Source organism: Rhynchophorus ferrugineus, unplaced genomic scaffold (genome assembly GCF_030347505.1).
Source record: "Rhynchophorus ferrugineus isolate W39M unplaced genomic scaffold, kcgeb_rfMv2 rfM2, whole genome shotgun sequence".
In the NCBI taxonomy this organism is placed as follows: domain Eukaryota; kingdom Metazoa; phylum Arthropoda; class Insecta; order Coleoptera; family Curculionidae; genus Rhynchophorus; species Rhynchophorus ferrugineus.
The window spans coordinates 41,814,300-41,827,038 of NW_027472581.1; the positions used below are offsets into that span (position 1 = coordinate 41,814,300).

The window sequence follows — 12,739 nt, forward strand, 5'->3', positions numbered from 1 at the left end:
TGGTATTTCAAGTTAAACTATCACTGTTTTATTTCATATTACCTCCATTCACCGAGCCATAACCCTTACAAATGTGTGATAATTAACGATAACTTCACAAGTTAGCAATAACAACGTGTCTTTTTATTACTTGGAATAACTTTTACATCATGAGGCTGATAAATTTTGTATGGAAATATTTCATTTTCTTTACTGGCTGAATATGCGAAGAAGCAATCTCTCCAAGTAGGTGTTGGAAAATTATATGAAAATGTTGTCGCGAAGAATTCTCTGCAGGTTTCAATGGTGGCGTGTTTCACATTTCTGAAAATTATCAGTTGTGAGGCATATGAATTAAATTGATTTCTCATTACCTATAGTATTTATGCATTTGATGTGCCGCTACATTTCGGATCATTTCCGCCTGTTGCCAAGTCATATTCTGAGCAATATGCTTGGGGAAAGGCATTTTAACGAGTGATGGCTGTTGGAAACAGGAGAATGTATGTCTCCAAAGCGTTTGGCTTTTCAATTGATACTTTAAACGATCTTCGTAAGTCCAGTAAATACCGGATCTCATCTGAAGCCAAAGTTTAAAAATAGGAAGTTTATGTACTTGAGGAAGTTTTGCCAGTGGAAAACCATCTTCTGCCATACCTAAAAATATATTTTAGATAAATATTATTTTAAGGTAATATAATAAGTTAATAATATAACTTAATTTATAATTAAGTAGCAACATTATTCAAAAGTCACCAGTCTAATATAAGAAAATTACCATAATAATTCTGATCACTTTAGCTGAAGTTTTTTTTTGATTAGATGTGAGAAAACACATGAAGAAATTTAATCTTTTAAAATTTACTCTATTGTTGATGTAATTGATTTACCCAAAGGGAAAACCATTAAAAAAAAGGGTCCTAATTGAGTGATCACTCAGCCCTAAGATGCCCTTGTTTCAACAGGACAACCAGATGATAGGAAAGTTTAAGTGTCAGAGCTCCCACCCTGCAGATGAAATCTGTAACGAATGTGAAACTTTGGCTAGTTTTAGTTAATAAACGCGGCTCCAATCTGGAAGCAAACAATTGAGGGAAAAGCAGTTTTCAACTGGATAAGATTACTTTAAACATAAGATTATGTTCTGGATAATATAGATCTTTTTGGAACCCTATTAGTAGGCATGAAAGCATATATAGAGCATGTTTAGTCATCCCCTTCTGAAAAAGAAACCAAATTATGTAAGGGCTTATGTTTTTTTGCTCTAAAAGTGGCAGTGTGGAGAAAATTGGAAATCCTCCGTTGATGCGATATGATTTATTCTGTTGATTAAATAATGTTCTCACAATGAACTTGCCTTGATGGCCTTGAAAGTAAGGCTATCATCATATAACATAAAGATGTCATAAGAGAACCTTTAGAGGTAAACAAGATAAAATTGATAGTAATAAATGTAATAAAAGCTTGACTCAGTTAACTCAGTGAGAAGTCTCCTCTACAACTATTTTCAAGCATTTTCATCTAACTAATGGGAAATAGTAGGCGAATTTTTCAATTATTATGAGGTAGAAAAAGGACTTTAGTAGTCCAAACAGGACAACCATTTAAAGATGGTTTCCGTTCTCTTGTGGTGGAGAGCTTCTAATTTTTCATCTTGTTCTTGTAATGATGCTAAGATCGGACGTCTGGAACATTCTGGACAGAGTTAATTTTTGCATCCGCTCCAATCGCTTGAATTTCGTTTACAGAAACAAAAGGAAAAGTTCTATTAAAATTATTAACTTACAAGAACAAGCAATTAAATTGGCAATTTGACCAGAAAAGGTTATTGTTTATTATTCAAGGAGGAGACAAATTCACTTAATGCCATACCCTTTAATAAATACGCTGAAAGATGTGTGTAAATTTCTCGATTATTTTATGACCTCGAAGCCTACAAGTTCATTTTACTACTGTATTTGTGTGTTACCAAAGAGATAGTATGAACTCAAGTCATGAACTGAAGTCCATGATCTTAATATTATGGTCAAAACAATGGACTGTATTTCTGTACTGGAGTTTAATGTTAAAAGAAAAAAATTCGTAGTGGTGGCGTCACTGTTCACGTTAAAGAAGTTAAAATTCAAGAGATAATTACATTTAGGATGATGCTATCACTATATGCTTGAAAAATCATATCTGTCATATTCGTGTACAACATATTAAGATAAGTAATAATTACAGTTAAAGATACTTAATTTTGTAAAATTAACCTTTCAATATATGAACTAAAATTTGTTCTTGTATTTTGTAATCTGTTGGAAACGATTTAAATATTGCAAATCGCTTGGATACAAAATAATCGGGATAATCATTTTTTGATGTCAGCTGAATCGGTTTAACTTGTGGTGGAAGTTCTACATGACAACTGGTACAACTTGATGTATCGGTATCCGTCTTCTCAGAACTGGAGCCCTCCTCTTCGGATTCGGTTGAGGAACTTGATGTATCACTACTACATGCCGCCGAAATCGTTTCTTTTTCTTTGTTACTTGAAGCTTTAACTTCTGTTTTAAGTACATCGTTTCTTATGCCACAAGGACTGTTTTCTCTTTTAAGTTCTCTCTTAGATATGCCGCCTCCTTTACAGCAAGATGTCTTCTCGTGTTTTACATATTGTCCTTTGTCGCTTTCATAACACTGCAACAGAATGGCATATGTTAATATTCATAAATTATTTAGAATATAATTTTATAATCATTTCAATTAGGACGGTGAATTAATTTTGATGGTCTGGCGTAATTCCAATCTAAGTTTATTATACCGGATATTTCTGTAACTATATTTGTATGTATATTATTAAGTCGTACGACTTTTATTATATTATTCTCCTGCATAAAAAACTTCTATTTCAGAGATGAGTTTACACATTTCACACTGTAGGGAAAGGCACAGCACACTGAAGACAAAACAGTTATATCACCAGAAAAGTGGCAAGGTAATTTTGCAATGTAAGAATATGTTTCAGGATTGGAAATTCGAAAATTTACATTTACATTCTTAAAGTTTCTACCCCACTAGTTCCTTTTATCAAACATAGTTCCTTTTTTCTTGCTACAAGAAAATGCAGTGATTATATATGGCTATGAGAAAAAATAATTTATACAAGTTTCCCAAAATAAAGCTTTAAATCTCAAAAAGTATCCAAAATTAATTCACAGTTCTTATAATAGTTACTTAAAAAACAATTTGTTTCAACAAAATATTAAAATGACTAATATATCTAGTTAGTCCAAAAATACTATTTTAGGATCTTAAGGGATACTTTACAATAAGTTTTTTGTTATATACTAAAGACTTTTCAACCAACTAAATGTTGATCTGGACTGGAACTATTTATTAATAAATGTGGATTTCGAACCATGGTCCTTGGTATTCAGCCTACCGACTGGCGAGTAATCAGCTTAAAAGACAATCTCCATCCATCGATACGAAGCACACGCATAGCAAACGTACAAGAAGATTCTTATAAGATGCACGAAAAGTGAGTACAGTGAACATTAAAAATTTGTTATAATTAATTTAAGTTATTATATATCGTAAATTAAGTTGTTGGTTTCGTTATCGTTTATTTTTATATTTTCTCTTACACTTACATTGCTAATACGAAATATTGTTGTTTGAATGTTATTAGATTACGTTAACATCGAGTTTAATAATATTACTTTATGTTTGCACTTTATTGGTCAATTGAATAAATAACAATTTAAAAATTATTACTCGGCTGTAATTCTGGATTTATCTCAAGATTTTGATAAGGTATGACACACTGGACTTTATTGGGTATATCTCCTGTATACAATTAACGTACCGACCTTAGAATCTACTACTGTGGTAACATATTGATATCAACAAAATCCATTTGTGGTTGACAATATGGCGTGTCGAAACGAACGAGACAAAATCCACTCATGTAATGTTCACCCTCCATAGACTTGTCATCTGGTAAATATTAATAATCAGGAATTTCAATAAGCAGATAATATTAAGAATCTGAGAATGCATCTAGCTAGATACTTAAATTGGGTTTGTTTGTTTAGGACGTGTCTAGGGCATAAATCTAAATAAATCTACTCTATATATAATAAATAATAAATGGATGTATGGTATAGAATTGCAGAGTATTACTAGTAAATGCAACATAGCCACAACCGAATGGACTCGCCAAACAATTTTTAGGGTAAAAATGATGTGGCTCGGTGAATGGAGGTAAATCGAAATGAAACAGTGGTGTTTACATAATGTGACCGTTATTTATTGGCAAAATAAAAAATGTGAAAATACAAATAAATAAAACGGATGGCAGCGGAGTTACCTGAAGACGAGGCTTGGGCAGTCGATGGTGGCACGTCTTAACCAAACGAGGGTTGAGCACTGAATGACCGAAATACCCTTCAATAATATCCCAGATAAACGTCTCGGGGCTGCCGCCAGCTATTCGGTGTCGGGTTCCAATTGGCACCCCGCCCGTGTTCAACATCTGGGATTATATTTCTGGGTATTTTGTAGACCGTTATTCCACGATGTAAAATTCGACATGCCTCAATTCGCTACAATACTCCCCTGCCAGAATTTTACATAAAATTACTTCAACAAAAATACAAAAATGTTTGCAAAAAATATCAAATACAAAAAAAAAACATATACCAAACAAAATGTGCTGTGTAAAATGGGCTTTGAAAAAATGTGATAGTTCGAAACGGTTGTGGTTGGTACGGTTGCGATCTGGTACGGCTGTTGATATCTTCCGGCCCTACAGATACCGTTGCATCATCGTCGCTTTGGCACTTGAATGTGGTCCATCGACGACGTTGAAAACAAGCTATTCTTCAGACAGGGCTCCCGTAATCGACGCTGTGGGAGGATCGACTGTTCGACGACGTGGTAGCTTATTTTCTTCGACGACGAGACGTTAGCAATTCTGGTACTTCGGCGAAGACATAACGAGTCTACGGTGACTGCAATCGGTACCTAGCTTCTGGAGCTGCTCTGTGACTAATCCGTAGTCACATACGTTAGGTTAATTCAGAAAAAAACAAATAACGACGGTATCCGACCGAAGCTGCCCAAAGCCTTTTAAATCAAAATATCTGCCATTATGACGGAGACGGCGAGCGAAGGAAGACATTATGATTTAAACATAGCGCCGAAAGAAATGTTTAGCCGAGACGCTGATGATTAAGCAGTGACGTAAAAATATTCCAAAAGATTGTGAAATAAAAATTTTGACAAAAAAAATTTAAAAAAATGAATTGGAAATAATGAAATTAATCGGAATAAAATGAAAATGAATCTAGAAGGTAAAATTGAAAAGGAATCGAATTAAAAATATTTAAAATTTTGAAACAAAAAAAAAATATAACGGCCACGTAAAATACATACCAAAAACCATGTTCCACGTACCCTCCATTCACGAGTCCAAACCCAATTTTCCGAAAGATCACGTCGGGGTCACCACTTTAGGGTAAATGATGTGGCTCGGTGAATGGAGGTAAATCGAAATGAAACAGTGGTGTTTACATAATGTGACCGTTATTTATTGGCAAAAATAAAAAATGTGAAAATACAAATAAATAAAACGGATGGCAGCGGAGTTACCTGTTGACGAGGCTTGGGCAGTCGATGGTGGCACGTCTAAACCAAACGAGGGTTGAGCACTGAATGACCGAAATACCCTTCAATAATATCCCAGATAAACGTCTCGGGGCTGCCGCCAGCTATTCGGTGTCGGGTTCCAATTGGCACCCCGCCCGTGTTCAACATCTGGGATTATATTTCTGGGTATTTTGTAGACCGTTATTCCACGATGTAAAATTCGACATGCCTCAATTCGCTACAAATTAAATGTGTACTACCATCTGACCTGATTAATACACACATAGAGTAGTTCTAGTTTATACAATTTATAAAAGTACTATTTTACACATTTGTACAGGCGGTCAGTTATTGAAGCTTGCTTGAAGCTTATTGAAACTTCACTTATTGAATTATCCTATAAGTCATTTTATAATATAAATCCCATAAAATAATTATTGTCCATTGGGTAGATAGAAAAATGTTAACAGAAAAATAAAGAAGTTTGTAGTTACCTTTTTATTAAAAATTCCACAATTTGGTTCTATGTCTGTGATAAAATCGTTGGTCTCTTGTTCCGTTTGCTTTAAATAGGCCTCGAATTCTTCCATGCAAGTCTTGTGAGCGTCCTCGAAATTTTTCAGTAGTTCCTCACATTTGCACTTGGCTATATTTAAAGCTCGCGATATAATATACACGTTCTCATCTGGCATTGCCCTGACACCTTGTATTTCGTATTTTATTCGACCAGTTTCAGGCATCTTGGCTCTTTGTCGCTCGTAATTTGCTTTTTCTTCCTCTTCGCGAATAGCCTTTGCGCATTCGCACTCCACAGGTGGTCTAACACCAGATATAATGTATACTGGTCCTGAAATAGAGTATTAACGTAAATACGTTTAAAGTTGTCTAGTGTTGTGTGTATGTACGCTGTACAATAAAATAAAATATTCTTTTGATGGAGAAACGCGACGGTCGAAAAATATATTTATAATAAGTTTTGTATTTGCCATTAAATTTAAACACACATAAACTACTGAATATATCAGTGATGTTAAAACCTGTTCATTATGCCAACATGAATAAGAAATTTGTTAAGCTTAAAGAGAACAAATTCACACAGACCAAAATCATTAAAGTGTTTAAAAAAAATCTATAAGAATGGTATCTAAAATTCTAATTGTATTTATATCAAGGTAAAGTTTTAAGTTTAATATTTAATGTGTTTGGGTAAATTGATCTAATAATAAATTGATTACTATTAGGTGCACGTAATTTGATCAGCAATATATATTGGTGAAAAGGCGAAGTGTATATTTTAAGGAAGCAAATGTCTTAACAGCTTAATCTAACAATAAAATGCGGCCATTTTTCGCCGATTTCGTCCTTTAAACGGTCCAATAAATAAAATATTAATACCCAGCGTATCTACCAGACATAGCGTCCTCTGATTACCATTCTTCGATTTCATCAGATCGATACAGCATGGCTTTACCGCCTTGGAATTTTTTCGATATGGAATAACCATTTTGTCAGCAAGATGGGAAAAGTTTAAGAAAATCTTGGAAAACATTTTGTGTATCAGTAAAGTCTGTTTAAAGTGAAGAAATAATCAAAATTGCATGTAATATGTTACTTGCATGTGAGCTCATAATGTATAATCTATATTTAAGTATGAATATAGCTATATATATATATATATATATATATATATATATATATATATATATATATGATTAAATATATTCTATGAGGAGAATATTTGAACAGCGAAGATTATCAAAGGGCTTAATTATTTTAAGATACATTGTTTCAAGAGTGTTACAAATATTTTGTGAATATCAATTAATCTGATCGTAGGGATCCCAATATTTTGCATATACACAAGGATCTGAAGCGGCCCAGATATACAATTCTAATGGTGCAGGACTTGGTGGTCGAAGTTAGCAGTCATATGCTTGCCTTTGTAAACTAGACCACTGTGTCAGTCAAGCAAGACGAGCCTTTGCTGCATTGAACAGCTATCTGAAAAATAGGAAACTATCATTGTCCGATACCAAAACAGCTGCGGCTGACCGTCAACTTTTCCGTCAAGATTTTTAGTGTAGAGTGTTTGTAGTCTTAGGGCACCAACATCAGAGTATTGACTGAGAAATAGACATTTCCACTATGGAGTATTAATGATGATGACAAATTGATAGATGATAGAGGGAAGGTTTTATATTTATTGGTATTTTTGATTGAACTTGCTATTTTGAGAAATAAAGTTCGATATATTTAAGAAGCAAGGCTAAATTAACGATGAGATCATAATATTTATATTGTCTAAATTAGTTCATAAAATCATATTCTGTTTATAAAAAATTAAGTTTTAAAAGAATAAGTTTATTAATAATTTATTAAGTTATAGTTAATATAATAATATAATAATTTATTAAGTTATAGTTAAAAGCCCCAGCGTACTTTAATAATCAATAAACATATTTTAAGATAGATAGATAATTATTTTAATAACATGTTCTTAAAATACTATCATACTAAATCAATTTTTTTCGAAAAACAAAAAAAATATTAATTGAAGAATTAATATCTTAGCTAAATCATTAAGTATCATGTATTGATAATATAAAACCATCAAGAAAACCAACAATAAAAATCTACAAACTATAATTAAATTCAATTGCTACAGGATTCAGATATAGAAAAATGTATTGGCTATTTGGAAGAAAATCACAATTATCAGTACATAATAGATTGCTATTATACAAGCACGTGTTGAAGCCTATATGGACGTACGGATTTAATTATAGGGATGTTTTGCTTTCGCAAGAGTAATATAAATACAACAAAAATTTTCCAGTACAAATTCCTGAGAGTAGGTGCACTCATATATTACAGGACAGATTACTTAGACAGAGGCCTTCAGATACCGACTGTCACTCAGGAAATCAAGATAATTATGGATTAAAAGGAGGCATGAGGAGAGACTCCATTCTCATGTCAATATCAAAGTTTTACAACTCTTCGATATCACTAGAACAAGACACATACTCAGAGGAATTAAACCATTTAATCTTGAAGTGCATTTAATAGAAATACATCCCTCTTAAGGTATTAATATTATTGGACCCGAAATTAAGAGAGGGTTAGATTTAAGGATAAACTATAGGTAAAGAACTTGTAACAATGCATAAATAATTAAAATTTGCCACAGACAGACCAAAATGGTATAAATAAAAGTATGAAATACTGATTGAAGGTCTGATAGTTCTGAATAATAGTGTAAAAACTGAATAATGTTACCTGTTGGCGTAGAAGTTACACCCGCAATCATATATTTATCTTTCTGCTTCCGCAAGTTGTATCTAGCCATAATTCTACTTTTGTATTCGTCAACTCGCTTGATATTTTCTAAATATTCATGTAAGCAATTACATAGTGGTTGATGAATTCCTTGGATTATGTTAACCTGAAATATTGTTTTATAACTATATTTGGCAACAAACATTAATTTTCATTTACTCGATTTCCACTAGGTGTTGATTTCGTCCCAGATACTATATATGTAGCGTAGCCTTGTCGTATTTTTTGGTTGCATTCCTCGCACTGACACTTAGATTTCATGAATACTTCCAACTCTTCTTTACATTTACAAGTCGGTGAAAATGTATTGTCGGTCTCCAGTCCATCATTTGTTTCATTTTTTGGAGATAAACAAGTTACACTTGGGACTGTTTCAACTTCGCATATTGTAGATAGGTCAGCAGTTGATTCAGATGGTTCTGAGGAGTCTGAGTCCGTTGATTCTGAGGACTCAGATGATTCTGAAGACTCAGAGGACTCTGAAGATTCCGATGACTTGGATAGTGATTGTAAAGTTTTGTTGTCACCACTTAAAATATATAAAAAATAATTGTTATAACTACTTATTAAACAATAACTTTGGGTTTTTGGATGGATAATTAAACTTAGTATCTATGTGAGTGAATATTTGTTTCTTTATTAATTACGTTTTACACTAGATATGTTTAGTAGAATCTTAATTTACAAATTAATTTATTACTATTTTTTGTGGTACTTGCATTAATACATAAGCAAGGCAAGTACGGTATTAAAACATCAGTATTTCCCAAATTAGAATAAAATAAACTACTTAATCTAAGGTTAAGAGTAATAGTGGTTGGCTTCAATCTTCTAGTTTCCTGCGTGATGTCCACTAGCTGTATAGCTTCGACGTTGCTTTAATTTAGTAAGCTTATTTCAAGTTTTAATGCGAAATCTTGAATAACTTCGCAATTCCATTTGATTTCGAGGTGCAGCTCTTCGTTGATTACGTAGCCATAAGCATTGGTAATTAATCGTAGAACCTTGTTTTGGCAATGTTGGGTTTCTAGTTGGTTTGATGATTTACTGCAACCCCATATTTGCACCCCATAGGTTAGATCAAGTTGAGAAGATCTTCCGAATAACTAGCACAGTTGTTAAATATTAGTCTGATCTGCTATGCTTTTTATTTAACATGATATTTCCAATTTAACCTACCATCGAGATGGATGTCGAGTTATTTAGCTGATTCTGATTAAGGAATCGGGTATTCGTCAAGTAATATAAATAGGTCTTTGTCATTTCACCACAACGCAAAATTAACATGGACAGATATCGAGTTATTAAGCTGTATTTTACCAATCTGTAGTCCATTTGTAGATTTTGTTGCTTGTCACTTGTACTTTCTCTAAAGCCTTAGGCAGAGAATATATCTTTTACCACAACTGTGTCGTTGACAAATTGGAACATTTGCCACTACTGAAATGTATCTTTTGTTATTGGGACATCAGCAGTGTAGAGCAGATACAGGAGTGGGCCCAAGATATTATCCTGGGGAATTTTCGTCGAAATAGCTTTGTGTTGAGAATGTTGCTTCATGCGAGACTCTCAATTATCTTTCGAAAAGATATGACTTCAGCAGTTGAAAACCCCAATATTTGTAAAGGCCGAACAAATAATAATGTAATATATTGCTGATGACCTAACAATAGATATAAGTAGGTAATTGCAAAAAAAATATCTTTTTTTCCAGCAATGTTTAATAGCTTTAAGAACCAGGTTACTCTGTTAGTTAATCAAAAATTCTTAGCAATGTTTTCATCATTATCAAATCTTTACGTTATTGACATACAATCGTTTCATTTCAGCATGAAGAAAAAAAATTATGTGAGACTGAGTGAGTCTAGTAAACTTTACAAAACCCTAAAGCTTTATAAGTGCTAATTGGCAAAAGGAAGAAGATTCTCGAAAGATAATAGACAACCAAAATATAATAGACTCAATAGGCAATATTTGTTACTTACCAGCTGGGCTGATCTGAATCCATAATAACCATAAAATGCCTACAATACGGACATGTTTCCTCGTCTGTAGAGCTCGATGTACGACTTTGACTGCTATAAGTTGATTCCGAGACGCAAGGACTATGTTCATTCGATGAATTCGTTTCTTGGTATTCAAAATATTTTTGACAATGCGTGAAACAGTTTGGTTTCTCAATGATACAAGAACAAACATCGGCGTCATCTAAATTATAGTCTTTTGTATACGTGTTATCATCTACAATTCCCATAAAATAGAAAACCGGACCGAGGTTCGTATTAACCAATCCGCTGTTGACGAATGTAGTACGATTTTTTCGAATTTCGTTCTGTTTTGATAGCACTTCCAACTGATCGTAGTATATCAGTAAGCACTTGCATGGTTTTCTAGCTACAATATTTGATAAAACGTAAACAGGTCCATTTTGAGTCATCACAACGCCACCAAGAACGAATTGGGTCTCGTTGGTAAGCAGTTTCTCTTTGGCTAGTTTCACCTGTTGTTTTCGTGCTTTAATTTCATCGCAAAGACATATTTTATTACCAATTGCATTTGTAACGTTGTATACTGGCCCGTTTTTGGTCATAGTTATTCCTATAAGTAATGAAACATCAATTTAATTAACATAAATATGCAATTCTTATCAATATTTATCAGGTTGATGTTACAAAAAAGCTGTTTTGAATAAGTATTTTAGTAGAATTATTAGAGAAACACGTTATATAAACAGATCGAGTTATTTGATAACATAAAAGCACCTGGGTATACGTTATAAAACTTTTGAGAAAAATTAATATGCGAAGATGTCAATTTTTGAACTTCGAAGATGTGTTCGTATTTTTTCTACTCTGTTAACTACTACTCATTATTTGCTAAGCTGTCTGAAAGCTATATGGGAGTATGAGGTGGAGTTTTACCTAATAAGTCTTATAGTTTATTGTCTTCGAATTTCCTTTGGTTCCGATTTTCAGGCCGTTCTTTGCCACTGACATCAAAATTAGGATATGACAGAGCAGTTTCTAAAAGTATTGGATTGGTTTCGGGCAAAATGTCAAGTATATTATTGTCAAAAAATTCTGAAAGTCCCATGACTAGTGTCTGTATACACTGAATAACTCAATAATACTCAATAACACTAAATGGAAAACTGTTATTTTATGTAGAGAAACGATAAAACAATTGAATTTAACAGTTGGGTTAGGTTGTTTAGCAGTTGGGTGTATTCGAAGTCTCGTATTTTCATCAATAGATATCGCTGATCAATTGATACAGGTAAGTACCTAATAGGAATAACTTGCAGTTAAAGCTTTCCACTATGATATAACAGGTCAATTGTAAAGTCCCCCGCCTGACACATCTATGGCGCTACTAGAATTCAATCCATATGTTTTTTAGTTAGCCCTAACCCTCCAAAGATGCGTGTATAAATTTCACAGCTGTTGGATCATTAGTTTGTGAATTATAGTATTTTGAGTGAAACAACTTTTTGTTATTCTGAAAAAAATTGATAAAAAAGATTTCGCGTGCTGATAAAATATTCCTTTTTGAAGGGAAAAAATATAGTTGAAGCAAAAACTTCACTTGATGCCGAGTTTCCGGACATTGCATCAGGAAAATCAACCATCAAGGATTGGTGTGCTAAGTTTAGACGTGGTGAAATGAGCACCGAAGACGGTGAACGCAGTGAACGCCCAAAAGAGGTTGTTACCGACGAAAACATTCAAGAAATCCACAAAATGATTTTGAATGACCGTAAATTGAAATTGAATGATTTTGAATGACC

General features: G+C 33.2%; 1 protein-coding gene across 1 annotated transcript in view; it reads right to left on the bottom strand.

The window, feature by feature from the left end:
- Positions 1-12,739, bottom strand: part of LOC143190979 (uncharacterized) — a 30,169-nt gene continuing 17,430 nt past the window's right edge. The window contains exons 4-10 of the mRNA XM_076395603.1: positions 10,938-11,550; positions 9,112-9,481; positions 8,893-9,058; positions 6,108-6,460; positions 2,232-2,658; positions 354-636; positions 1-303 (exon numbers count right to left, since the gene is read on the bottom strand). Of these exons, the coding sequence (XP_076251718.1) occupies positions 102-303; positions 354-636; positions 2,232-2,658; positions 6,108-6,460; positions 8,893-9,058; positions 9,112-9,481; positions 10,938-11,550 (2,414 nt within the window). The 3' untranslated portion in view covers positions 1-101. The remainder of the gene's footprint in view (positions 304-353; positions 637-2,231; positions 2,659-6,107; positions 6,461-8,892; positions 9,059-9,111; positions 9,482-10,937; positions 11,551-12,739) is intronic.